Source organism: Bombyx mori, chromosome W, assembly GCF_030269925.1.
Source record: "Bombyx mori chromosome W, ASM3026992v2".
NCBI classification, from domain to species: domain Eukaryota; kingdom Metazoa; phylum Arthropoda; class Insecta; order Lepidoptera; family Bombycidae; genus Bombyx; species Bombyx mori.
The window spans coordinates 9,419,989-9,444,083 of NC_085135.1; the positions used below are offsets into that span (position 1 = coordinate 9,419,989).

At 48.6% G+C, this 24,095-nt stretch overlaps 1 protein-coding gene across 1 annotated transcript; it reads right to left on the bottom strand.

The window, feature by feature from the left end:
- Nucleotides 1–879: 879 nt before the first annotated feature.
- LOC134201751 (skin secretory protein xP2-like) lies at nt 880–18,671 on the bottom strand. The gene is made up of 2 exons (XM_062677000.1): nt 18,334–18,671; nt 880–886 (listed from the first exon to the last, which is right to left on the bottom strand). The coding sequence occupies exons 1-2, from the start codon at nt 18,669–18,671 to the stop codon at nt 880–882; spliced, it is 345 nt and encodes a 114-aa protein (XP_062532984.1).
- Between the last annotated feature and the right edge of the window lie 5,424 nt (nt 18,672–24,095).

Below are 24,095 nucleotides of genomic sequence, written 5' to 3' on the forward strand. Positions count from 1 at the left end.
AGACAACTATGAATATCTGTGAAAGGAATTCCAACTTCAAAATATGGGACAGAACCCACACTATAATTTGTTATCATGGTTGCTAAATGGTCAGCTTTTTCATTGCCCAATATGCCAATGTGGGATGGAACCCAAACTAGTACAATATTTACATGACAAACTACATTCAAATAATACAAAAGTTGTTTTATACTATACACTAAATAATTTACATTTGTTTTATTTACATTATTTTCAAGACTTTTTAATAGGCTCATACAATCAGTGGCAATAACCCACTTTGAACAAGTATTTTTATGCTTATCTATATGTTGCAATGCAGACAGAACTGCAACAGCTTCAGCAGAATATATGCTCAAGTTGTTATCAAGTTTATATCCAAGTCCATCTTTCAGGACACTATCATAAACAGCAAAATATGTGCATATATCATTTTTAGCCCCATCTGTATAAATGAATCTATGATCTCGCCAAGAAAAAAATTTTTCATATACTTGTTCTTTTCTATGTAATTCAGAATCTATTACTATATTTATATCAGGGTATTTACTTTCAAATTCACCTTGATAACAAGGAAAATGGGATTCATTTCGCTGAATATGTGCATCATGAAGAAATTGAAGAAACCCAGATATATTTTCAAGAACAAATGGACATTTATTGAAGAAAGTAGAAGAAGCAGATGACAAATAATTAAGTAATGTATTGTTTTTATTTGTATATATTTTTAAAATGAATCTTTCTTTTAGATGCTCTAATCTGATTTTGATTGGTGGTAAATTACACTCTAATTGCATTGCATTAATAGGTGTGGTTTTAAACGCACCAGTAATTAAGCGTAAGGCATTGTTTTGTATTTTATCAAGTTTATCAACAAGTTTATGGACTGAACCAAAACACAAAAAACCATATTCAAAATGACTTCTGACCAATGATTTGTACAACATCAGCAGTATTTTAGGGTCTGCTCCCCAACTGATTTTTGACAAACTCTTTAATATATTCAAAGCTTTATTGGCTCTTGCAATAATTAATTCTACATATTCATTCCAGGATAATGAAGTTGTGAATAAAACACCAAGAAACTTAGCCTCTAACGACAGAACCAATGGTAAGTTGTTGTATACTACGGGAGGAATAGAAGAATGTTTACCAAAAACCAAAACTTTTGATTTGGCCGCATTAACTTCAAGTTTTAAGTAACTAAAATATTCATGTAACTTTGTTAAAGCTAAATTTATATCAGCAATCACTTGCTGGATATTTTTCCCACTAGCGTATATTACTAAATCATCTGCAAACTGTAAGTTTTTTATATTAGTGCCTAATATTTCATTTAATCTGTGTATATACAAAAGAAATAACAGGGGTGACAATATTCGTCCTTGACAAACACCTGTTGAAGAAGACATAGGACCATAAATTTTACCATTATATTTAGCATAAACCTTTCTATTTAGTAAGAAATTATGAACCCAATTTACAATTTTGACAGGTATACCTAAACCACACAGTTCTTTGAAGAGGACATCAATATCAACACTGTTAAATGCTCCAGAAATATCAAAAAATACAGCAACAAGACAATCTTTATTTACAACACTATTACAAATATCTAAATGCAATTGACAGAAGCTTTCATGTGCAGATTTACCTTTACGAAAACCATACTGATTGTCAGATATTAAATTATATTTTTCAACAAAAAATTCCAATCTTTGTTTTAACAACTGTTCAAAAAGTTTACCCACGCATGAAGTGAGAGTTATTGGGCGATAAGAATTAGCATTGTATTTAGGTTTTTGAGGTTTTAATACAGGTACTAAAATGTCAATTTTCCAGTCTGTTGGGATTTCAATATTTAACCACAATTCATTCAAAATCAACAATATTTTTCTCAGAGCAGAATCACTGAGATTTTTAAACAAAATGTATGGAATACCATCAAAACCGAATGCTGTATCTTTACGAGAAGCGATTGCAGATTTCAACTCTTGGAGAGTAAAAGAATCACATAAAAAACTGTTGTTATTAGTTGACAAAACATTTTCAATTTGTAGCTGATTTTGATAAACAGAACTGTATTTTTCAAGAAACTCCAAAACCCAACCATCTTGCTCTCCTTTTGAATTATAAATTTTACCAAATTTCCTCATATGTTTCCAGATCAAAGACAATGGTGTTGAGCGATTGAATGATTCACAAAGACGGACCCAACTGTTATGTTTTTCTATTTTTAATGTAAGTTTTTTAAAAGCTTGTTGTTTTTTAAAGTTTATATAATTTTCTTGTGATGGACAATTTTTAAACTTCACATATGCCTCTTTAGATTTTACAACAGCATCAAAGCATTTCAAATTCCACCAAGGTAGTCTAGGTCGTGGAATAGGACCTTTACGAGATGATATATTTTGTTTACTACGAGAAACGCCACTACAAGCCTGAGCTGAATCGACCAATAATTTACAGAATATATCGTAACTTTCTAAAGATGAATATTGGCTGAAATTTATTTTTTGAAGACCAACATCTACACGATTTTTATAAGAATTCCAATCGACACATTTGTAATTTGGATAAACAGGAAGAGTTGTATGAAGTGTGTTGTGGATATCAGTTGCAGTTGTTAAATGGAATTTAATTAATACTGGAAGATGATAGCTGCCGAGAGGATCGTTATGTACAGACCATTCACAAGACATGGCAAGTTCTGGAGAAACTATTGTAAGGTCTAATGCATTTGGACGCCATGATGAAGATCCAACAGTAGTAACCTGCCCATCATTCAACAGAACTAGACAATTATCATTGATGACGTCTAAAATCTCTCTACCACGACGTGATGTTGAATTACAACCCCAAGATGTATTGTGAGCATTGAAATCACCGGCCAAAATAAAAGGATGTGGAATAGATTTTATGAGATTATCTAATTTAGTTTTATCGAATCTGGGATAACTATAAGTAGGACAGTAACAACTAATTAAACTTAATTCTTTATTATTAAGAAAAATTGTCACACATATGTTTTGGAGACCATTGTCTGAAAAAGTTGGCAAATGCTTGTACTGAATAGTATCTTTGATTAAAATGGCCACTCCATTGTGCTTATTGCCTGAATCATGTCTAACAACGTTAAAACCTTTAATTTTGAAAACGGTTTCTGGACGAAGCCAAGTTTCACATATAATTGCTAAATGAATATCTTGCTCGTATAAGAAATGTGTTAAATATAATCTATTGCAAAGAATACTTTGTGAGTTCCATTGTAATATATTTAAATGATCCATTAAGAAGGAAATAAGGTTTTTTGACTGAAAGTTTCAAGCAGGATGTTACGTATGGAACCAGTGTTAATTGGTATATCATTTTTTTGGTCATTAATTACTTTAAGAATTGATTTGGTTAAAAGATTCATAAAAATTTCGGACTTAGTTAAGTTTTGTAATTGAGTTTCTATATGTCTGTTCGTAAGTTGTGGAAAAGATTTTTCGTCAAATATATTTGCATAGGTAACAGTTTTAGACTTTATTTTATTTTCTTCTACTTTCTTCTTTTTAATAGGACATTGAGATGAGATGGCAACGTGGTTCCCACCACAGTTTACGCATTTGGCATTGATTATTGCCACTGTGCATGATTTAAAGTTATGGTTTTCCGTGAATATTGAGCATACTTCTGCATTTTTACAATATTTAGCTATGTGACCATACTTCAAACATCTTAGACACTGTTTTACTTGGGGAATATACTGAGATACCTCATGTCGCCAAGAATCCAAGTATACGTACTGTGGGAGTTGTGTCGAAGCAAATGTCACTGCCACTGTCTGTGTTGGTTGAAATGTGACTAACCCGTTGTCATTCTTGACCCTACGCATAAACCTACGAACCTGAATGATATTTCGAGAGCTACCTATTAAAGTTGAAATTTTTTTATTTGATAATCCTACTGGTACTGAAGTTAACACTCCAGTAATTTCAGTATCGGAGGCCGGTATGCTTGCTTTTAACCGAAGCTCTTCTAATAGCTTCTTATTTTGTAAGAAAACATTTGCGTTATTGGCCAGGTCAAAAGTAATACCAACTTTAAATTTATTGATTGTTCTCAAATGTAAAACACCTGAGACGCCGTGTTTGCGAATACATTGAGAAAGATACATGCGGTCTTTGTCAGTGAATGTGCGATCATCAACTATATGAGAAAGAAATACGATAAATTCATTTTTGTTGGAATTATCCGGATACTTCCTGTGATAATTTTCAACCTGAAAAGGTTTATACGGATCAATTTCTGGTGTAAAACTTTCTGAGTCCGAAGTATTGGAAAAGAAACAATTTTCTTCCCCTTCGTCCGTTTCGCTCTCATCTTCCTTCCTCTTTTTTTTCCTTTTCCCGCTTCTCCTCATAGCGAATTATTTATACAAACTTATCCACCATATACTATGAAATTATTTTACAAAACAATACACTAAATTACTATGTTAAAAATATTTAAAACAAATTTTAAAATTCAGTGCGCCTAAATTTTTTCACGTTTACGCGCCAAAAAAAATTTTTTTTTTTTTTTTTTTTACTTAAACTAAATTACACAAAATATTAAACTTCTTTGTCATTAATACTTGTCACATCTTTAATAACAAGTAACTTGGGAAAATCTTTCAAATGGCTCATTTCCTTTATAAAATTGTTTACAAATCGTTCATAGCGCTTGCTTTTAATTATTACGAGCACGTTTATTTTGATTTGCTTGCAAAAACGTTATAATTCTCTCATTAACACACTTACGGTAGACAACGATTGAGAAATTATAAAAATTGCTGATTTTTCAGGCACGAATTTGCAATTACCATTATCACTAGTAAAAAGCTTGATTTTTTCTATCTCTTTTAATGTATTTTTATTACAAAATAGCATCAATTCAACGCCGTCAATTGGTCGTTTGAGGATTTCCACTACTTTAGGTTGATCAGGCCTTGGAGTAGAGGATACCTCCGTAGTCATGTTGTTATTGTCACAGTCAATACATAACCTACGAGCTTGTACTCTTGTCATGAACGATACTACATGCTGTTGCATTTCCTTTAAGCTGTTGGATGTAAAAGGTATCCGGCTCAATGCATCTGCAGCTGCGTTGTGCAAAATTCACATGATTATTTATAATATTTAAATAAATATACCCCATAGACTCTAAATTAGAACTAATTTCTTCTATAATTATCTTATCATGTTGTACTAAATTCAATAAATTCTACTAAACTAGCTGCACTATCGATTAATAAATTAAGATCGATATTACTATTTTTAAGTTGACACTTAATTACACAAAAATTACTATAACTAAAAATCGAATGAGTGCACTGTTTAGGTACGAAAAAACTCTAAGTTGTCATAATTATTTGCGTTATCGTTGCGCAAGTTGTCTTGGACATTGGACTCTTGCGTATTATGCTGTACACGCTGATTATTCATCGGCCGTCCGCGAAAATGCTGACGCTGGCGTTGATCGCCTGAGTGTTTACCTCGATTTACGATATGTGAAGTTCTTTGACCTTTACTATTTTCATAACAATTATAGTTACGATTATAATCTAATTTCTGATCTTGAATTTCTTGATTCGGTTGAGTCAAAATACACTCCAATTTACTATATTCTTTTTGAGCTTCCTCTAGTTTCTTAAAACCTAAATCTTCTGTACGCCTATTTGGACCAAGTTTTACTACATATTCTCTTAAATATTTTAAATTAGCATGAAAATCTCGCAATTATCGTGACATCATTTCCGTAAACTAAACATAAAGAAATTCCGCATGAACTAAATAATAACAACATATACTCGTAATAGAGAACATTAAAATAATGAAAAAAAAAAATTACAATATCAAAGCAAAAACTTACATTGCAGTAAGCACGTATTTACTGTCAACGTATATGTAGGTCATGACGTCTTACGTAGCATGGGTGAATGAACTCCTCAGCATTGGACTCGAGCTGACTCCTAGCTGCTCCATCTCGGACCCGTACAATTTATCTCCCGGCGCCTTGCATATCCTCTCATCATAAGGCTTTAGCATTCTCCCGGCTCCCGGCAGCAACACCCTTTTCTGTCTTCTTCTATTGTTCTCATCGCTTCATCCAAATCAATCTTCTGTGAGGGTTTTTTTTTCTTCTTTTTTTTCATTTTCGGTTATTTGAAAATCTTCTTTCCTCTTCTCGTTTTACAAACTTCTATTCTTCATAATATTCTTCATAATTATATTTCTTCATATTTTATTTAGCTACTCTCGTAATTTATGTATGTTGCAAAATTTTAACTGCTGGCTAAGGGTCGCCATGTATTGGAGTGTTGTAGGTGAAATAAAAGGGAACTGTTCAAGTCGACAATTCGTGTAATACTGTTATAATTTAGTGTGTGCAGTTACAAATATAAGGTTAGGCGAGCTGCACACTACACCAGTACACGGCCGCAGTCTTTCTCGATATCGAGAAGGCCTTCGACCGTGTCTGGCATGCGGGACTGATCCACAAGCTGGTGCAGAACACGGACCTCCAGCACGCCTACGTGCGACTGCTGGGGTCGTACCTGGAGGGAAGATCCTTCTTTGTCGCGGTCGAGGGCGCCAAGTCGTCGGTGCGCCCAGTCACGGCCGGAGTTCCTCAGGGAAGCGTCCTGGCACCATTCCTCTACGCTCTCTATACCAACGACATTCCCACGCTCGAGGGAAACCTTCAAGCGTGGGAAGTAGACGTGAAGTTGGCGCTGTTTGCCGACGACAGCGCCTACTTCTCGTCATCCAACGTCCCCTCTGCGGCCATTTCGAGGATGCAGATGCTTTTGGACTTACTGCCCCAGTGGCTGGACCGATGGAGGGTCGCGGTAAACGTGGGGAAGACTGCGGCTATGCTCTTCGGTCCGGTCCGCACAACAGTCGTCCCGGGACAGCCCAGTCTTCGTGGCGCTAATGTCGAATTTAGATCCAGCGTCCGGTACTTGGGGGTCGATATCAACCGGAGTTTGAGGATGACCGCCCACGCAATGTCGGCGTTGGCGGCCGCTCGCTATGCGAGATTCCTCCTCCGGCCGGTGTTGGCTTCCAGGTTGCCGGTCAGGACTAAGCTCGGCATTTATAAGACGTATGTCCGTTCTCGTATCACGTACGCAGCTGCGGCCTGGTATCACCTCATCCCGCAGGGTATGCGGGCGAGGTTACAGGTCCAGCAAAATCTGGCTCTTCGCACGATAGTCGGAGCAGGGCGTTACGTCAGAAATGACGTAATCGCCCGGGATCTAGATGTGGAGTCGCTCGAGGAGTTCATCCGGAGGCTAGCTCGTAATCTTTACAAGCGGGCTGACGGTGGACCCCACGAGCATCTCCACAATTTAGCTGCCTTGCACGCCAGACCACCTGATGGTCGGGCGCTACCAAGGGAGCTACTGGAACCCCCGGCTATGGTAAGATAGTCGGCTTAACCGGAGTGATATGGGAGTGCTCATAATGAGTGCCCCCATGGGACTGAGCTGTCCACACTCGTCACTTCCCCCCACATTGTTGGGGTGCCCCCTTATGGGGACCCATTTTCCACCCCCGAGGGTGGACCACTCCCCCGTTTGGGGAGTGTTTTAAGTCGGCTCCTCCCCATGACGGACCTTCCCTTCTGGGGAGCCCGGAGCGGGTGAGCGCCTTACTAGTGCCGCGGCTCCCCCTCTGATTTTAGAGGCGGGGCCGCGGCATGGGGCCGGTGGCGGGCCCCTCGTATCCGCTGACTGTTGTCCTGTTGTTGTTGTTGTTAGAAATAGTAGTGTAGTTTAGTTTTAGTTAGCCTGTAGTTAGTCAGTAATGGAAAAAAAAACGCATTAGGAAACAGAGGACAGCAGCCGGCGCCGGGTTTTTTTTTTTTATTTTTTTTTAATTTTTTTATTTTTTTTTTATTGCCCTTGTAGGCAGACGAGCATACGGCCCACCTGATGGTGAGTGGTTACCGTCGCCCATGGACTTCAGCAATGCCAGGGGCAGAGCCAAGCCGCTGCCTACCGGTGTCACCGCTGCGGGCATCGAGCCGTCACCAGTAGGCTTAGTGCGAGTTTCAAAAATGGAATCGAATGACTCGCATCGACTGTACGCTGTTCACGGTGAAACGTGCGGAGCTCTGAGTGCGAGTTAATTGATTTACAGGACGTTTATTCATCTTGAGAAGCGATATTTTTTTCTTTTATATTGGTAGCACGCAAGGTTTTTTTTAAGGCGTTTAATTGAAATGCCAAGCTTTCTAACGATATTTATAATTAGTCGGGTAATGGGTAATTATACCTTTTTTTTTTTTTTTTTCGGGTAGAGGGCCGAACCTCCTACGAGGTCCCCGCGCAAATGGGGCGCGCGGGGTATGTGAGACTCAACGATCTGCATGGTGTTGTGAGCAGACCGCGGGCCCAAGGATTTTAGGACCCACCCACTAAACGACTCCCCTGCACTCTTACACCCGACGTCCGATCCCCTCCGAGGTCAGAACCCGGATGAGGTAGGGGGGCTACCGCGGTCAACACTACAACCAGACGGCGCGGCTCACCCCAAGGACGCCCAGCCGACGGAGCCTTTGAGGCGAATCGAAGGCTCTGAAACGTCGGCCGTCTCGGTACGGCAGCCCGTCGGGCCGCCCAGACGGTGCCGCTGGTGTCCCGGAATACCCCGCTGGACCAGAACCAGCCTGCCGGGTCGGGACGCGATACACCGTCGACCGGTCGCTCTATTCACTCCACGGCAGCGCGCTAGAGTGCTGGTAGCGCGCCGCGCGGCCTCGCCCCCTCAGGTCGCCCCTTGACCTTCACCGGGGGGAGGCCGCCACCTACAGAGGCCGGGACGTACGGGCGTTTTTTTTTTTTTTTTTATGATTGAAAGTTTACTGGTGGCCCGAAGGCCTTTCCAGTTTCACCAGGACAGGTGGGCGAGCAAAGGCTCAGCCAAGAGGGGTGGGATTTGCTAACAACTGCCCGAGCGCCTCCGAAGGAGACCTAACAAACAACTCAAGAGCAATTGTTTCGCGAATGAATCTACTACCGGATCGGAATCGCGACCCGCTGAGAAGATCCGGCGAGAAACTCAGCGGGCTGATGCATGGGTTAGGTTGCACGTCGACCTCTTTGTCGAGTTCGACGAGTACGGTTACCGGGGTCCCTAAGCCTGCCCCTAGTATTAGAGCTGAAGGCATCTAATGCAAAGGTTATTGGATCTGATGGATCCGTAAGGACGTGTCTAGGGCGTCGACGGTGACTGGCTCCTGCATGATCAGGATTCGGGGAGTAGTCAGCGGCGGCAACGATAAGGCGATTATCATGACGCATAGCCTTATCGAAGTATCGTTCCGACGCTGACTTCATGTATTTCCGAATTGATTCGAGGCCCAGGTCGTCGTGTAGGTCAACGTTCCTCACGAACCACGGAGCCCCGACAGCTAACCTGCAAAAGCGGGATTGTAGGGATTGGAGGGTGTCTATGTGTGTGCGGGCCGCGTGAGCGAACACCACACTCGCGTAAGTCATGACGGGCCTTATGCAAGTTTTGTAAAGTGTCACCTTGTTCCGAAGGGACATTTTACTCCGCTTACAGATCATGGGGTAGAGTCTACCGAGAATAAACGCGGCACGGTCACGGACTGATTTTATATGCGGGCGGAATGTCATCGATGCATCCAGGGTAACGCCCAGGTACTTGACCTTCCTGGCCCAGGGTATGGGTTGTCTAAAGAGAGTAATCGGGGGTGTGAGAATCCTCCTCCTAATCCGGGAGGAAATCCGTGTGGAGCTTCCCCTCTGAAATAGCACCGCAGTACTTTTCGCTGGGTTGATGTCTATGCGCCATTTTCGGAACCACTGTCCTAGGGCTAGGGCTGCGCTCTGAAGCTTCTTCGCGATTAGGGACTTATTTCTACTAGAATAGTAAACAGTCGTGTCGTCGGCGAATAAAGCTAAATGGGTCGGCGGCGACCGGGGAATATCGTTGACGAATAAGCTAAATAGGAGGGGTGAGAGGACAGAGCCTTGCGGGACTCCAGCTGTGAGAGGTCGTGGGGAGGAGCGGGTTCCCTCGACTCGATATCGAAAAGAGCGGTTCGACAAGAAGTCCCGTATGATGAGCACGAGACTATCCGGCACGCCCATGTTGAATAGTGTGAAAATCAAACCATTGTGCCAGACTTTGTCGAACGCTTTTGCGACGTCGAAGAAGAGAGCTCCCGTGTATAACGGTTTTGGTCGATTAAGCCCCACAAGAATGTGCTCCGTGAGGCGGTGCACCTGTTGAACGCATGAGTGATTTGTACGGAATCCGAATTGTTCATCGATGAGAATGCCCTTGGATGAGACGAAATCTCTGAGGTGCTTGTAGAGCAGACGCTCATACAGCTTGCCTAGAGACATGAGGAGGCTAATCGGGCGGTAGCTCGTCGGATGATTTTTTGGTTTACCGGGTTTATATATGCCGATAACGTCCGCTTCTTTCCACACCGCGGGAATGATACAGTTCGCCATAGCGGCATTGAAAATAGATGCCAACGTCACGATGAGTTGGACGGGTAGAAGTTTAATAACGCGGTTAGATATACCGTCCGAACCGGGAGCCTTGCGAGGACGTAGGTCTTTGATCAAGTCTTTAACTTCCATCGGGGTGACGGGTGGTAACGCATCCGAGGGTGGCAAGGAGGCTCTGCGTTCTACCTCACTGTCTACTAATTCTACATGAACAGGGTCCACGGATTGAGTGCTGGGCGTGCACTGGGTTTGCAATGTATCGGCCAGCAGCTCTGCTTTTTCGTCATCATCAAAGGCCGCGAGTCGGCCTGAGGGGCCTACGAGGGGGGGCATAGTTGCTACCGTATCCGATTTGAGAGTACGAGCTAAGCGGTAGTAAGACCTTTGGGAGGGCGCGAGTCCTTCTAAGAAATCAGACCATCTGGCATCTCGGACTTCGGCGATGTGAGACTTTACGTCGCGTTGGTGGCACGCATTCGAATACGATTTTCCGCGGTAGGATACCTGTCGTAGGCGCGTATCGAGGCGTTCTTAGCTCTAAGGAGTTCCCTAATATCGTCGGACAATTTGAAGCGGTGAAGGAAGTCCTCCGCTACAACTTGTTTCGATGACCTATCTAATGTCGAGGTGATGTGTGATGTTAAGATGTCTATGGCTTCAGCGGTATCCTGAGGAGACGGGGTAGAGTCCGGGTTAAACGGGAGCGATGGTGGATCAGATTCAGCCAGGCTGATGCCCAGCGTGTGCCAATCCACCACAGTCCTCATGACGGGAACGGAATCGGGAGCGCGACCGAGCTTCATAACGACGGGACGGTGGTCTGAATCTAACTCTGAAACTACTTCGATCGAGTGTAAGCGCAGAGTTACGTTTTTTAATAACGCTATGTCGAGTATATACGGGCGATGCGCGATATTTAGCGGGTAGTGAGTCGGGGTTAACGGAGCGACGATATCGAAGGCGAGATCATCGACTAACGCGTCAAGCCGCCTGCCATTCGGGGTTGTGGTGTGTGAGTTCCACCTGATGTGTTTACAATTTAGGTCTCCCGCCAGAATGACAGAGCTCCCCATACCGAGCAGCGCCTCGATATCACTGCTTAGAACGATCTTATCCGGTGGAAGATAAACGGACGCGATAACGATCGGCGCGTGTCCCGTCAGTGAGATTCGGCACACTGATGCTTCGATATTAGCGAGCGCGGGAGGATCGAGCGGGACGCAATGCAGGGCTCTTCTATAGTAAATGACGGTACCAACACCACGGGCAGAGAGCCTGTCGTTCCTGACAATGTTATAGTTCGCGATTTTAGGGTCACGGCGCGCGGGCTTAAGTAGGGTCTCCTGCACTAAAAAGATATCAATTTGATGGTCACGCAAAAAGTCAGACACCTGATCACGTTGATTTGCGAGACCGTAAGCGTTAAAAAAATCCTATCGTCACGGATAGGGGCTTTATTCTACTTATATAGTGAGGGGAGGACGTACGTATTTAATGACGCGTATACGTCGGCGTATTCCTGCACAACGGCGATAAAGTGTTGTGCAGTGGAGGCAGCGCGAATGGCGTCGCTCAAAGCGTTAACGCGCTCAAAGTTGATCGACTGAAAGAAGTCGATCGCTAAAGCGAGATTTTCGGACGCGGTCGGAGGGCAAGTCGCGGGAGAGGGACGAGTCGCGGGGGCGGGACGAATCGCGGAGGAGGGAGTTGTAGCCGTGTTCGTGTACGGCAACGGTTTCGCCCAGGCCGAGACACTGGGCACCGCCGCCGGAACGAACGCTGGCTTAGCCTGCGACGCAGAGGGTGCCGAGGCTTTGATGTCTGGGTCGGAAGCTCGGAGGCGGTTTTGGCGGGCGACGCGGCGATTTATTTTCGGGGCTCGGGGGCATCCGCGGTAATTTGCGGGGTGACCCTGTGTTCGACACAGGACGCAGCTAGGCGGTTCCGTCGCGGTTTTTTGATCGCGAGTGCATAGGGCCGTGGCGTGATCGCCTAAACATTTGACGCATCGGGGGCGCGCGTGACAGTTACGGGAAGAGTGCCCATACAATTGACAGTTATGGCACTGGCTAGGAGTGCCTTTTTTATGGGGGGCTTCGACAGCGATACCAGAGAGCCTACAGACGGTCTGTGTTAAAGATTTTCTTACCCTCGGTGGTAGGCTGGAGAGCGACTAGAACCATATTATATGGCTCCCTACCGCGACCGGTGTGCATACGGTGCACAGAATTCACTGGTAGGCCTTGTTCTAACAGGTCGACTTTTACGAGCTCTATATCTAACTCTTTAGGGATTCCGCGTATTACAACGCGGAGTTCGCGCTCCTCCTGAAGCGTATAAGTGTGGAAGCTTATACGCTCCTTACGGAGGTAAGAGGTGAGGGCCCTATGGTCATCAGATGAATGCACCTTTATTTGGATGCCGTTCGCGAGGTTACGGGCATTCGTGAAATTGATATTTTTGGCCTTAAGGGCCAGGGAAACTCGATCCCAAGCTGCCTTCTCTTGAAGGATTACCGGAGGAGGGGACTGGGTTTTATTTTGTGCCACCGGACGCGGCGACGGACTGGCACGGGCTGGAGGCGCAACGGGAGTCTGGGGGCGGGGGCGCGACGCGTTCGCGGCTTCGCTAATTTTAGCGGCCGCGGGAGCTCGAGACTCCGCGGCACGCTTCTTACCCTTTTGTACCAGGGTAAATCCATCCGTCGATGAGGCGGGGGCGAGGTCGACCTCCATCTCCGAGTCAGAGTCGGAGGACGAGGAGGCGGGCGCAGGTGACCTACGAGCAGGTGTTTTGGAGGGCGCGACGGAGGCCGCGGATGATCGCACAGCTGGAACGGTGGCCACGGCGGACGACGCAGCAGTTTTACTCGCCAGTATAGGCGACGCGGGAACGGCAGGCACGACGGAGGCTGCGGTGCTCGATGTAGAAGCTTTGCACGCAGGTACAGGCGACGCAGGAGCAGCGAGCACGGCGGAGTCTTCGAGAGAGCTCGCAGTGTGATTGGCCTTGAAAGCCAGAAACTCTGAGGCGAGCTGTGGATGACGAAGTCGGAGGAATTCCGCGAATACAGCGTCCATGATCGCTGAGTACCCAGGTGGGGCGGCCCCGGGTCTTGAAAACACTCGCCTTGCAGCGAGGCCCCAACTTCCCGGACCTGAGCGGTTCTATTGAACACAGGTGGCGATGCGGCGCGATTACTACAGGACAAAGAAAAAACACAACAAAACGGAAATAACAAAAAGAAACAAAACAATTAAACACTTCCAGGAAAAACACTTGGTCGGTACCACGAACACAGGCCGCGCGAACAATGGCCGGGCTAACAAAAGCCGGGCGAACAAAGGCCGGGCGATCGAGTGGTCGATGGGCACGTCCGCACGTGACGGGTGCCTCTATCGGAATCGACGTACGGGCGTATTCCCGCCTCCAGCCCCCGGCTCGACGGCGACGGATCGGTGCGGAAAGGGAAGAGCTCTCCCTCTCTCGCTCCGCCGCCTCCTTCTGCGAGATGGTGGACTCGCAGAAGTCGAGCATCGCCTTCCAGGACGCGTCGCTGCCGAGCATCGTAGCCACGACGCGCGGCAGCGAGAGGTCCTCTCCAATGATCGCGACGAGGGCGGCGCGTTGCTCGTCGAATCCAGAGCAACGCGCCAATGTATGTTCCGCTGTGTCTTCCTCGTCGCGGTCCGCGCAGTGGTGGCACTGCGCCGTCGGTTCCCTTCCGGCTATTTTGAAAAGGTACCGGCCAAAACAACCATGGCCGGTCAACATTTGCGTCAGCCGGAAGGTGAGGCATCCGCGGTCGCGGCCCACCCAGTCCGCGAGAACCGGGCGGACCGCCTCGACGGTACGGAGGCCGGCCGACGGGTCCGTCAAGCGGCGAGACCACGCCTCCAGCACGGACCGCCGAGATTGGAGCCTCCGCGCTCGAACTACTCCTTCGCCGGGGCGCCCTTCCCCCCTAGAGCGGAGGTCGCTACGCCACCTGTAATCGGCAGCGAGCGCCTCCGCCTCCATGTCCCAGGGTGGCGCCCCGGCGAGCAAGCACGCCGCCTCGAAGGAGACGGTGCGGTATCCTCGGATCGCCCTGACCGCGATCGCGCGCTGCGGACGTCGCAGCGCCGCGATGTTCTTGCGGGTCAGGGCGTGGCACCATACGGGAGCACCATATAGTGCCATCGACCGCACCACCCCCATGTAGAGGCGGCGCGCCACCTGATCGGGACCCCCGACGTTTGGAAGCAGCCGGCTCAGAGAGCCGGCCGTCGCCATCAGTCGAGGACCCAACTTCTCAAAGTGAGCGCGGAAGTTCCACCGACTATCCAGTTCGAGGCCGAGGTACCGAAGACCGGTCACCCCGACCCCGACGCGGACGCCTCCGATCACGAGGTGGGCACCCAGAGGCGGCGCTCGTCCCGGCTCGTGAAATAACAGGGCCTGGGTTTTGTCGAGCGCCACCTCGAGCCCCAACCGTTGGATCCTAGTGACGACGTGTGCCACGCCTGCGCACGCCAGACGGGCAGACTCCCGGTAGTCCCTCCCCGGAGCCACGACCAACGTGTCGTCCGCGTAACAAATTACGCTCAGCCCGGGGAGAGGACCCCGTATGACGCCCCGCAGGACCCTGTCGTAGCCGATGTTCCACAGCAGGGGGCCCAGGACAGACCCCTGCGGAACACCGCGCTCGACGGGGAAGCGGTACATCGCCCCACCGTGTCCGATGCACTGGATCGACCTGCCCTCGAGGTAGGAGCCGATCAGTCGGCGGAGGTATGCGGGGACGCCGTGATACTCCAGCGCCCCCGCGATCACTGACCAGGGCAGGGTGTTGAAGGTGTTCCTTACATCTAAGGATAACGCCATCGCCACCCCGCCCCGGGATACGGCTTCGTCGGAGAGGGCCCTCACGCGCAGAATCGCGTTGATCGTCGAGCGGCCCTCCCTGAAGCCGTATTGCTCCGCCGAAAGATCGGGACCCGTCTCGGTCAGGTGCCGGACGATGCGGGCCGCGACGATTCTCTCGAGCATCTTGCCCGTTTCGTCCAGCAACACGATGGGGCGATAGCCCGCGGGTGAGTCCGCGGGGCGCCCGTCCTTCCGCAGAAGGACCAGTCTGCCCGTCTTCCATTTCGACGGCAACCGTCCCGACTCGAGGCACGCTTCGAAAAGCCCCCCGAGCCGGTCCCCTAGGGCCTCGAAGGCCAAGCTCCAGACCCGGCCGTGAACGCCGTCAGGGCCGGGGGCCGTGTCCTTCGCTCTCATTTTGGACAAGGCCGCATGGATTTCCACCCCCGTGATAGGGGGAGGGGGCTCCTCGACAGCGGGAACGCTGGGGCGACGCGGAGGCGTGCCCCATCTGGGGGGGCTCAAAGTCCCCCCCCCCCGCTGCCGGCGGGAAAAGCGCAGAAACTATTTCCCGCAGCTGCCGAGGCTGGAGCCGCTCGGTCACCGGGAGCGCCCACGGCTGCAGTTTCCTGCGAACCATCTTGTATGGGCGCCCCCAGGGATCTTCATCGAGCGACTCCAGGAGAGTCTTCATGCTCTGCTTCTTGGCCTCGCCGATGGCCAGCTGCAGCGCCGTCTGCTTTTGACGACAGTCAGCGTGAAGCCGGGCCGCCGTCTCCGCGAACGTAGCGTCGCGACGACGGCGGCGGCGGTGGCGTGCGCTCCGGCGGCGCGCCCTCACGCACTCCTCACGGAGTCTCGCGATCTCGGGCGACCACCAGAACGCACCCCCACGTGGTGCTCGGGGGCCGACCCGGGGCATGGCGGCATCACAAATGTTTGCCATGGTGCCCCGGAACCAGTCGACCTCCGCATCCACGTCCGCGAGCCGCGCGGGTTTTGGCGCCCACGCAGCAACAGCGGCCGCCTCCATCAGCAACTCCTTGTTCATCCTTTTCAAGGCCCACCTGGGGAACGAACGGGGCGCACCTTGCGGGAGCTCCTCCTCACCGCGGGCGCCCGCGGCTGACGACGACGACAAGGAGGAGGCGGAGAGCTCAAAGCGGACGTATCTGTGGTCCGAGAGCGTCTCCGCCCCCTCGAGTACGCGCCAGCCGCGGGTGCGGCGCACGGCGGACGGGGACGCGAACGTCACGTCCACGTGAGATTCCCCGTTCCACCGCACGCAAGTCGCGACCGTGCCTCTGTTTAGGAGACAGAGGCCGGTCGCGATCGCCCACTCCGAAAGGGCCTCGCCTCGCGCATCCGTGCGGGGGGAACCCCAAGCCGTGCACTTGGCATTGAAGTCCCCCGCGACGATGACAGGGCGGGACCCGAGGCGGTGTAAAAGCGCCTCGAGCCCGCCCAGAAACCGTTCGAATTCGGCGAGGCTCCTGTTCGGAGAAAAGTACTCCCCGATCACGACGGTCCCGTCGATCCTAGCCGCGACGTACCCGGGTCCCCTGGCCACCATATTCAAGGGGGGTAACGCCGCGGACTGTCTTAGTACGATGGCCACGGAGCCGTCGACGTCCCCCATCCAGCAGTCCTGGTCGGTGGGGACGAAGTACGGCTCCGCGGCGACAGCAACATCAATTGACCACTCCGCCATGGTGTGGACGAGGAGATCCTGTGCCCTGGCGGAGTGGTTCAAATTACTTTGAAGGAAGCGATGGACGCAACCCATTACGGGGCTACGTCCATCGCTCCCTCGTCTGTCCCGCCCTGCGGCTCGACAGCAGCCGCGGCGGGAACTGACTCGCCGGCTGCCCTTATTGCAGCCGGCTCTCTCCTCTTTTTATTTTTCTTTCCGCCCCTCCTCGTTTTTGTAGAGGAGGGGGCGGATTTACACGCCGGGCCCCCGGCCCGGTGGTCGGCCTTCCTTTTGGCCGCGTCGCACAAGACGCAGTGCGGCGCGGCTGTCGTGCAGGATGCAGCCTTGTGCCTTGTGCGGCTGGCCGCAGCGGAAGCACAGGTCGCTGCGGTCCACTGTCGAGGGGCACTTGGCGAGGCCGTGGCCGGTGCCGAAGCACCGAAGACAGCGCCACGGCCTGGCATCCTGTAGCTGCACGTGGGCCACTACCCAGCCCACGCGCAGCCATCCTGGGCTGTCCGAAGGCCGACCCTGTGGAGGAGTGGCCAGGAGGTTCGCCGTTGCTACCGGGCAACGCGCCCACGCCGTCCGGGTTCCGGAGTACGTCGCCCGGAGCTCCCCGACTTTGACGTCGGCGAGGGCGCAGTTGCCCTGCGACGCGATGGCCGCGGCGACCTCCTCCTTCGTGGCGCACTCGTCGAGGCCCGTAATCTTCACCTCCGCCATTTTTACGGGCCGAGCGATGCGCACCACCTCGGGGTCCGGCAGGATCTCCCTCAGCCGGGCCGCCAATTTTTCGGCCGCGACGTTGGTGTTCGGGCAGGGGCACTCTATGAGACGGGCCCCGTTGGCCGTCTGCCGGACCTTGTTGCCCCCCTCCACGCCGAGGGCGTCCACATTCACGCCGCCGCGCGCCTGGGTCATCACCTCGTGGTAGGTGATGCCCTTTTCTTTGCCGGCCGGCAGCAGCTCCACTACCACTGCAGCCGACCGCGGGGCGCGCGGCCTCCTTCGTCCGTTTCGGCCCCTCGGCTTCGCTCGACCCTCTTGGCGGGGAGCGGTGGCCGCAGGGGCGGGCTTGGGGCGCGGCGCAGCAGGCGCCGCCACTTTCTTGGGCCCACGCCGCACTACCGTCGTCCAGGCCTCTTCCATATTGGCCGGGGCAGGGGGCAGCGGGCGGGGCTGGGGAGTCGGGGCCGGTTTTGCGGCGTTGACGTCCCCCTTCTTTTTATTCCGGCTCCTGCCGGGCCCTGCCTTCGCAGGCTGGTACGGGGCAGGAGCGGACGTCGGTTTCTTTGCGGGGGCTGGTTTCGAAGCCCTCGCAGCTGCAGACGTGGAGGCAGTCGCAGCGGGAATCTTCGCAGGTGTGGCTGACTTCTTGGGGCCGCTATAAGTTTTTGCGGCCACAATCCTGCGGGGTGCCGGTATAGGGGCCTCGTTTTCCGCCTCGTGAGCAAGGGGCGGTCTTGCGCGCTCGACGGTTGAACTTCTTGCCTCGAGTATTAGGAGCTGCCGTCTCTGCTCCTCAGCTTTCTGGTTTTCTTCCGCTTCAGGCGGAGGAGGGGCAGGGGCCGAGCTGCGTTGCCGCTCCATGAGGTCGGCCACCATGGTCCGCAACTCAGCCATGTACACTCGCAGCTGCCCATTCTCCGCCCGAAGTTGGCCATTCTCGATCGATACCTTCCACTTCCACTTCCACTTCCTGTCGCAAGCCCGCCGTCTCCGTCGTTGTGGTGCGGTCCACGACATCCTTTATCCTTTCTTCTAAGGTGGCCGCTCCGGATTTTAGGGCCCGCACATAATCACCCTTCAGCCCTTTAGCCGATTTTGTGGCTATAGTGGCCACCATATCTTTAACAATATTACATGCTCGGAGGGGGTCAGAAGGACCCACCTCCGTTAGGGAGCGCTCAAGGCGCTCGACCTCTCCCATTTTCTCTCTATTTTTCGTCTCACGGCAGGGGGCCCTGGAATGCGCCGAGGAGGCAGCAGCCAGTCCGCGAGGAAGACTATCGTCACAATCAGTGGCGGGCGGCGCCGCAGCAGCCGTCCCCTGGGGTCTGGTTGGTACCCTTGGGACTGGACTCCCTCCAGCCATTCATCCCATCGCCGGGCACCAGAGCTTAGGATTGGGGTATTTTTTAAAGAGGTTTACGTTCTCGCGGCCCCGTGCCTCGCGGCAGCGGCCCCCGTCCCCCACACGGTGAGGATTACGGGTTGGCCGGCAGCCCGCCGAGTGCAACGAGCAACACGACAGACCACCGCCCGACGCTCAAAAGAGCAACAACCACGAAGCCACGCCGGTATACCGGTACCCCCCTCTGGAGGGCGTGCCCCTGTAGCCGAAGCCGGGGACATGGCGACCAGCAGCCGGAAGATGCGTAAGCAACGCCGGCTCACTTCTCCATCGAAAGGCAGGCCAAAAGTGGCCCACCATCTCCCATGGGTTACGTCCGAAACGGGTCGGACGTGACCCGAAGAAAAACAAAAAGGGGGAAGAAAGGGGAAAAGAGAGGGAGCCCGAGCGTCTCCAGGAGGAACACCCTTCAGCGAGTGAAGGGCGTGGAGAGCCCGCAACTCCCCCTGCTGGTTTTGGTCCGCGTCATCCGATCTCTTTCGTTGCAAAGCCTAACTAGGCTACCCTACTCCTACACCTAACCTACCTCCCTAACACCTAAGAATCCTTGCAACGAAAAAGATCGGACGATACCCCTGGGAGTGGGACTGTTCCCAGAGGATCCCGTTATCCGCCACCTACGGACGCGCCCGGTGGAAGTCCAGCAAAACTCCCCCACAGACGGAGCCCCCGGCCACGCAGAGTACGCGCCGGGGGGCCCGCCCAGGTCCCTCGGGATGGGTAATTATACCTATGCTTAGTGCGAGTTTTTTTAATTACTCAGTCGATGTTAATGTGATGTTTAATTTGTGTGAGTTTTTATCAGTGCCACCTAGTGGTAAGCTTATGAATCTCATTTTGTGGGAGAGAGAAGGTTTGTTTATGTTGCTGTCTCATGTATCGAATAGCTTTACCGAAGTGAGCCTTTCGATTATTGTATGTGCGAGTGCGAGTTGCAAATTAATGGATTTTGAGAGTATTTCTTCACTTTCAAACAAGTTAAGTAGTCACTAAAAATTTAGCCGTAAAACCAATACAATATCAAGATTTTTTTCTTTCTTTTTAATAATAATGTTGTTTTTTAAGGTTTTATCTATTCTAATGGTTTATACACATATATTTTTTCGGTTAGAAAATTTTATAGACGTCTAGCTAGTTGTAAATACATATTAATTATTTGCTTTTTCATTTAATTCTTATTAAATCATTGGTTTTTTAAAGAGTTGTTTGATGAGAGAGAGAGAGAGAGTGAGATAGAGTATTCTTTATTGTACACAAAATGAATAAATATTGCGAAACAATATTAATAAAAAAAGAGTACAATTCATGGTCTTATCGCTAAGAGTGATCTCTTCCAGACAACCATTAGATGGGCAAGAATAATTTCGTAATGAATTGCACACTGTGTACCTATCTATTGAAATATATACACACACACAACACACACACACACACACACACACATACACACGCACATACACACACACACACACACACACACACATATATATATATATATATATATATATATATACATATTTACACATACGTACGTACAGATATATATGTATTTATAATTATATAGAAATTTGAATAATGTAATAATAATTTTGCTTCTTTACACATTTATAAATAAGGATGGATGCTCGTAATAATTTTAGTATATTTGGGCCACCTAATGAAGATCATCAACACTATTACCGTAAATACAATCATTTTATAAACGTTCAACGGGTAAATGATTAAACCTATATAAAACATAATTTCTTTAATTAAAAAAAGCTGAAATAATTACCTATTCCAAGATTAATTATGTTAAGTACCTATGTCTAAATATGTAATTACAATTAAATAAATCTATACTAATATTATAAAGAGGAAAGATTTGTTTGTTTGTTTGTTTCGAATAGGCTCCGAAACTACCGGACCGATTTGAAAAATTCTTTTTCCATTAGAAGCCGACATTGTCCCTGATGAACATAGGCTACTTTTTTAAAAAAAAAAAAAATTTTATTTTTTTTGGTTTCATGTGTGTTTTAATGTTTCCGAAGCGAAGCGAGGGCGGGTCGCTAGTTCTATAATAAACTTCTAATTCTAATACTATTCTATTAAAGTTACTAAAAAATTATGTTTATGCTGGGCAGTTTTCGTGTATTTTAAAGGTTACGCCATTACGGCAAAGTTTGTATACGAAATAGCACCCTTAGAAGGGAAGTGGTATAACTAAAAAAATTAAGATTAGTTTTATATTTCAAAACACTTATGTATTATTATTAAGAACCTACATTTTAAGTAATACGTGAAGCAAAAATGTTGTACCCCTTTTTACGAAAATTGCGCGGACGGAGAAGTATGAAATTTCCCACACTTATAGAGAAGTAGTGCAGATTGCTAATATTTTTTTTAATTGTGCATAAACAATAAAAAAATAAACTAAATCAATAAAAAAGCCTTACACACAATACCATGTATTTGACACACACACACATGCATTTATACTTTTCTTGTTTATTGATTTATCAATCTGTGGTCAAATTGAGAATAGATTAATATTTTTTGTCTTTAATATTATTTTTATATAATGTAGCCTTAGCGACATAGAGCAGTGATCATTATAGAAATGATGATAATAGAAAGGTGACAATAGAACTATAATAATGTTCAAACTTAAAATTTAAATAAATTATGGTCTTATAGACGAAAATTGGTTGGTCTCCGTATGGATGTGGTTTGAGTATGTACGGGTCGTCCGGACTTGTAGTGTAATATGGTAAAGGTAAGTACCTGAGTAGGCGCCGTCGGTGTTCGGATAATAAATTAAATACGACACCTTGCACACTAATTAAATGTTTATTAAAAGTTACACTTAGTTCACACCAGAACACAAAACAGTCTATATTATTATAATTATGAAGAATTGAAGGTTACGAGCACAGATAGATATTCAGTTTATAAACAGTACACAGAAAACACTTTACACGACAGTACAGTAACGATAGACACAAAGAAAGCGCGTTATCACAAGAGATGCAAAAGCTTTGAAAACAATACAACAGTATATAATTAGCGAAAGCGACGTGCGTTCAGTACGAGGTAAGTTACGACTGGGGGCGTGGCTAGCCGCGATCAGCTGCGCAGGAGTGCTTTTCGATCTACCCGCGACATTCCGTCCAAGCGCGCGTGTCCACAGCGCGAACGAACGGGCGACCAGCTGATTGACGCGGCACGATAAATTGTCGTGTGTGTATGTCTGTTTTGTATGTAATGTAGTAACTATATATGAATAGATATGTTATATGTGTCAATGTATACTCTGTGTGTATTAATAATTATATTAAATAAATATATTATATAAGTTTTATATTGTGAAGAGTAAATGTGTGTGCATGAAATGTGGAATAAGCCCACATCACTCCCCCCCAGAGACCTGGTTAGGGGCGATAAAAATCCGGGAATCTGACATGTCGACCGGAACGTGTAGTTATAGGTGCAGTTCTGTCAGGTGGTGGAGCTACCGCAACATCGGGTTCAGATATGGCAGGTGAAAGTGCATTACCTAACAGGCCTTCATGAACAGTAAGGTAATACGCAGGTTTTAAACGGTCTATCGAGACGGTGACAGAGTTACCTTTAATCAGAAGTTTGAACGTCTTGTCACGTCGTTCTAGTACTTTATGAGGGCCAGTATAGGCTGGCGTAAGAGGAGGACGCGAAGTATCTTCACGTAAGAAGACGTACTCCGCGTTCTTGAGCTCTTTAAAGATAAAAATCTTTTGTTTGTTATGGCGAGAGGCTGGAACCGGTTTTAATTTCTCGGCGAATGAGCGTAGACGAGCCGTAAAATCTGATATATCAGTAGTACAGGCTGTGCTCGGCTCAAAAAATTCGCCGGGAAGTCTTAACGGCTCGCCGTAAAGCAACTCAGCGGACGAAGTCTGTAAGTCCTCCTTGAATGCGCTACGGATACCAAGTAGTACAAACGGTAGGACCTCTGACCAATTGTCGTTAGCGTGGCATACGATGGAAGCTTTTAGCTGCCTGTGGAAGCGTTCCACGAGACCGTTACAAGCGGGATGGTAGGCAGTTGTGCGTTTATGCTGGAATCCAGTGGTTTTTGCCAGATACTGAAACAGCGCGGACTCAAATTGACGGCCGCGGTCTGTAACAATATCTGTCGGGCAACCGAATCTGGATATCCAGCCTGAAATCAGTGCCTTAGCCACCGTTTCTGCGGTAATATCTGGTATTGGCATGACTTCCGGCCATCGAGTGAACCGGTCTATAGCCGTGAGACAATACCTGTATCCCTGTGATACCGGGAGTGGGCCTATCAGGTCTATGTGGACATGCCTGAAACGTGCAGTTGGTGCGTCGAAAGTGCCCAATGGTGCAGACACGTGTCGACTAACCTTCGCGCGTTGGCATGATAAACATGACCTAGCCCAGTTTCGACAGTCTTTTCGGACCCCAGGCCAAACAAATCGATCGGATACCAACTTGGCAGTCGTGGAAGCGCCGGGGTGACTTAGCGAGTGGAGACTTTGGAATACCTGTTTGCGGTAATCCTTTGTGATGAATGGCCTGGGTGTCGGTGTACTGATATCACAGTACAAAGGATAACGGCATCCAGGATAGTCCATCTTTTTGAGACGGAGAGATAAGCTGTCCGTTAAATATTGAGCCAGTTCGGGATCGCAGTTTTGAGCATTGGCGAGGTCGGCGAGACAAATTGGAGCCTCCAGTTCATCGACGCGAGATAAGGTGTCGGCCACAACGTTATTTTTGCCGGAGATGTGCCTTATATCGGTCGTGAACTGGGATATGAAGTCCAAGTGACGAAATTGCCTGGGCGAACAATTTTGCTTCCTTTCGTGGAAGGCAAAACTGATAGGCTTATGATCAGTATAAATCGTGAA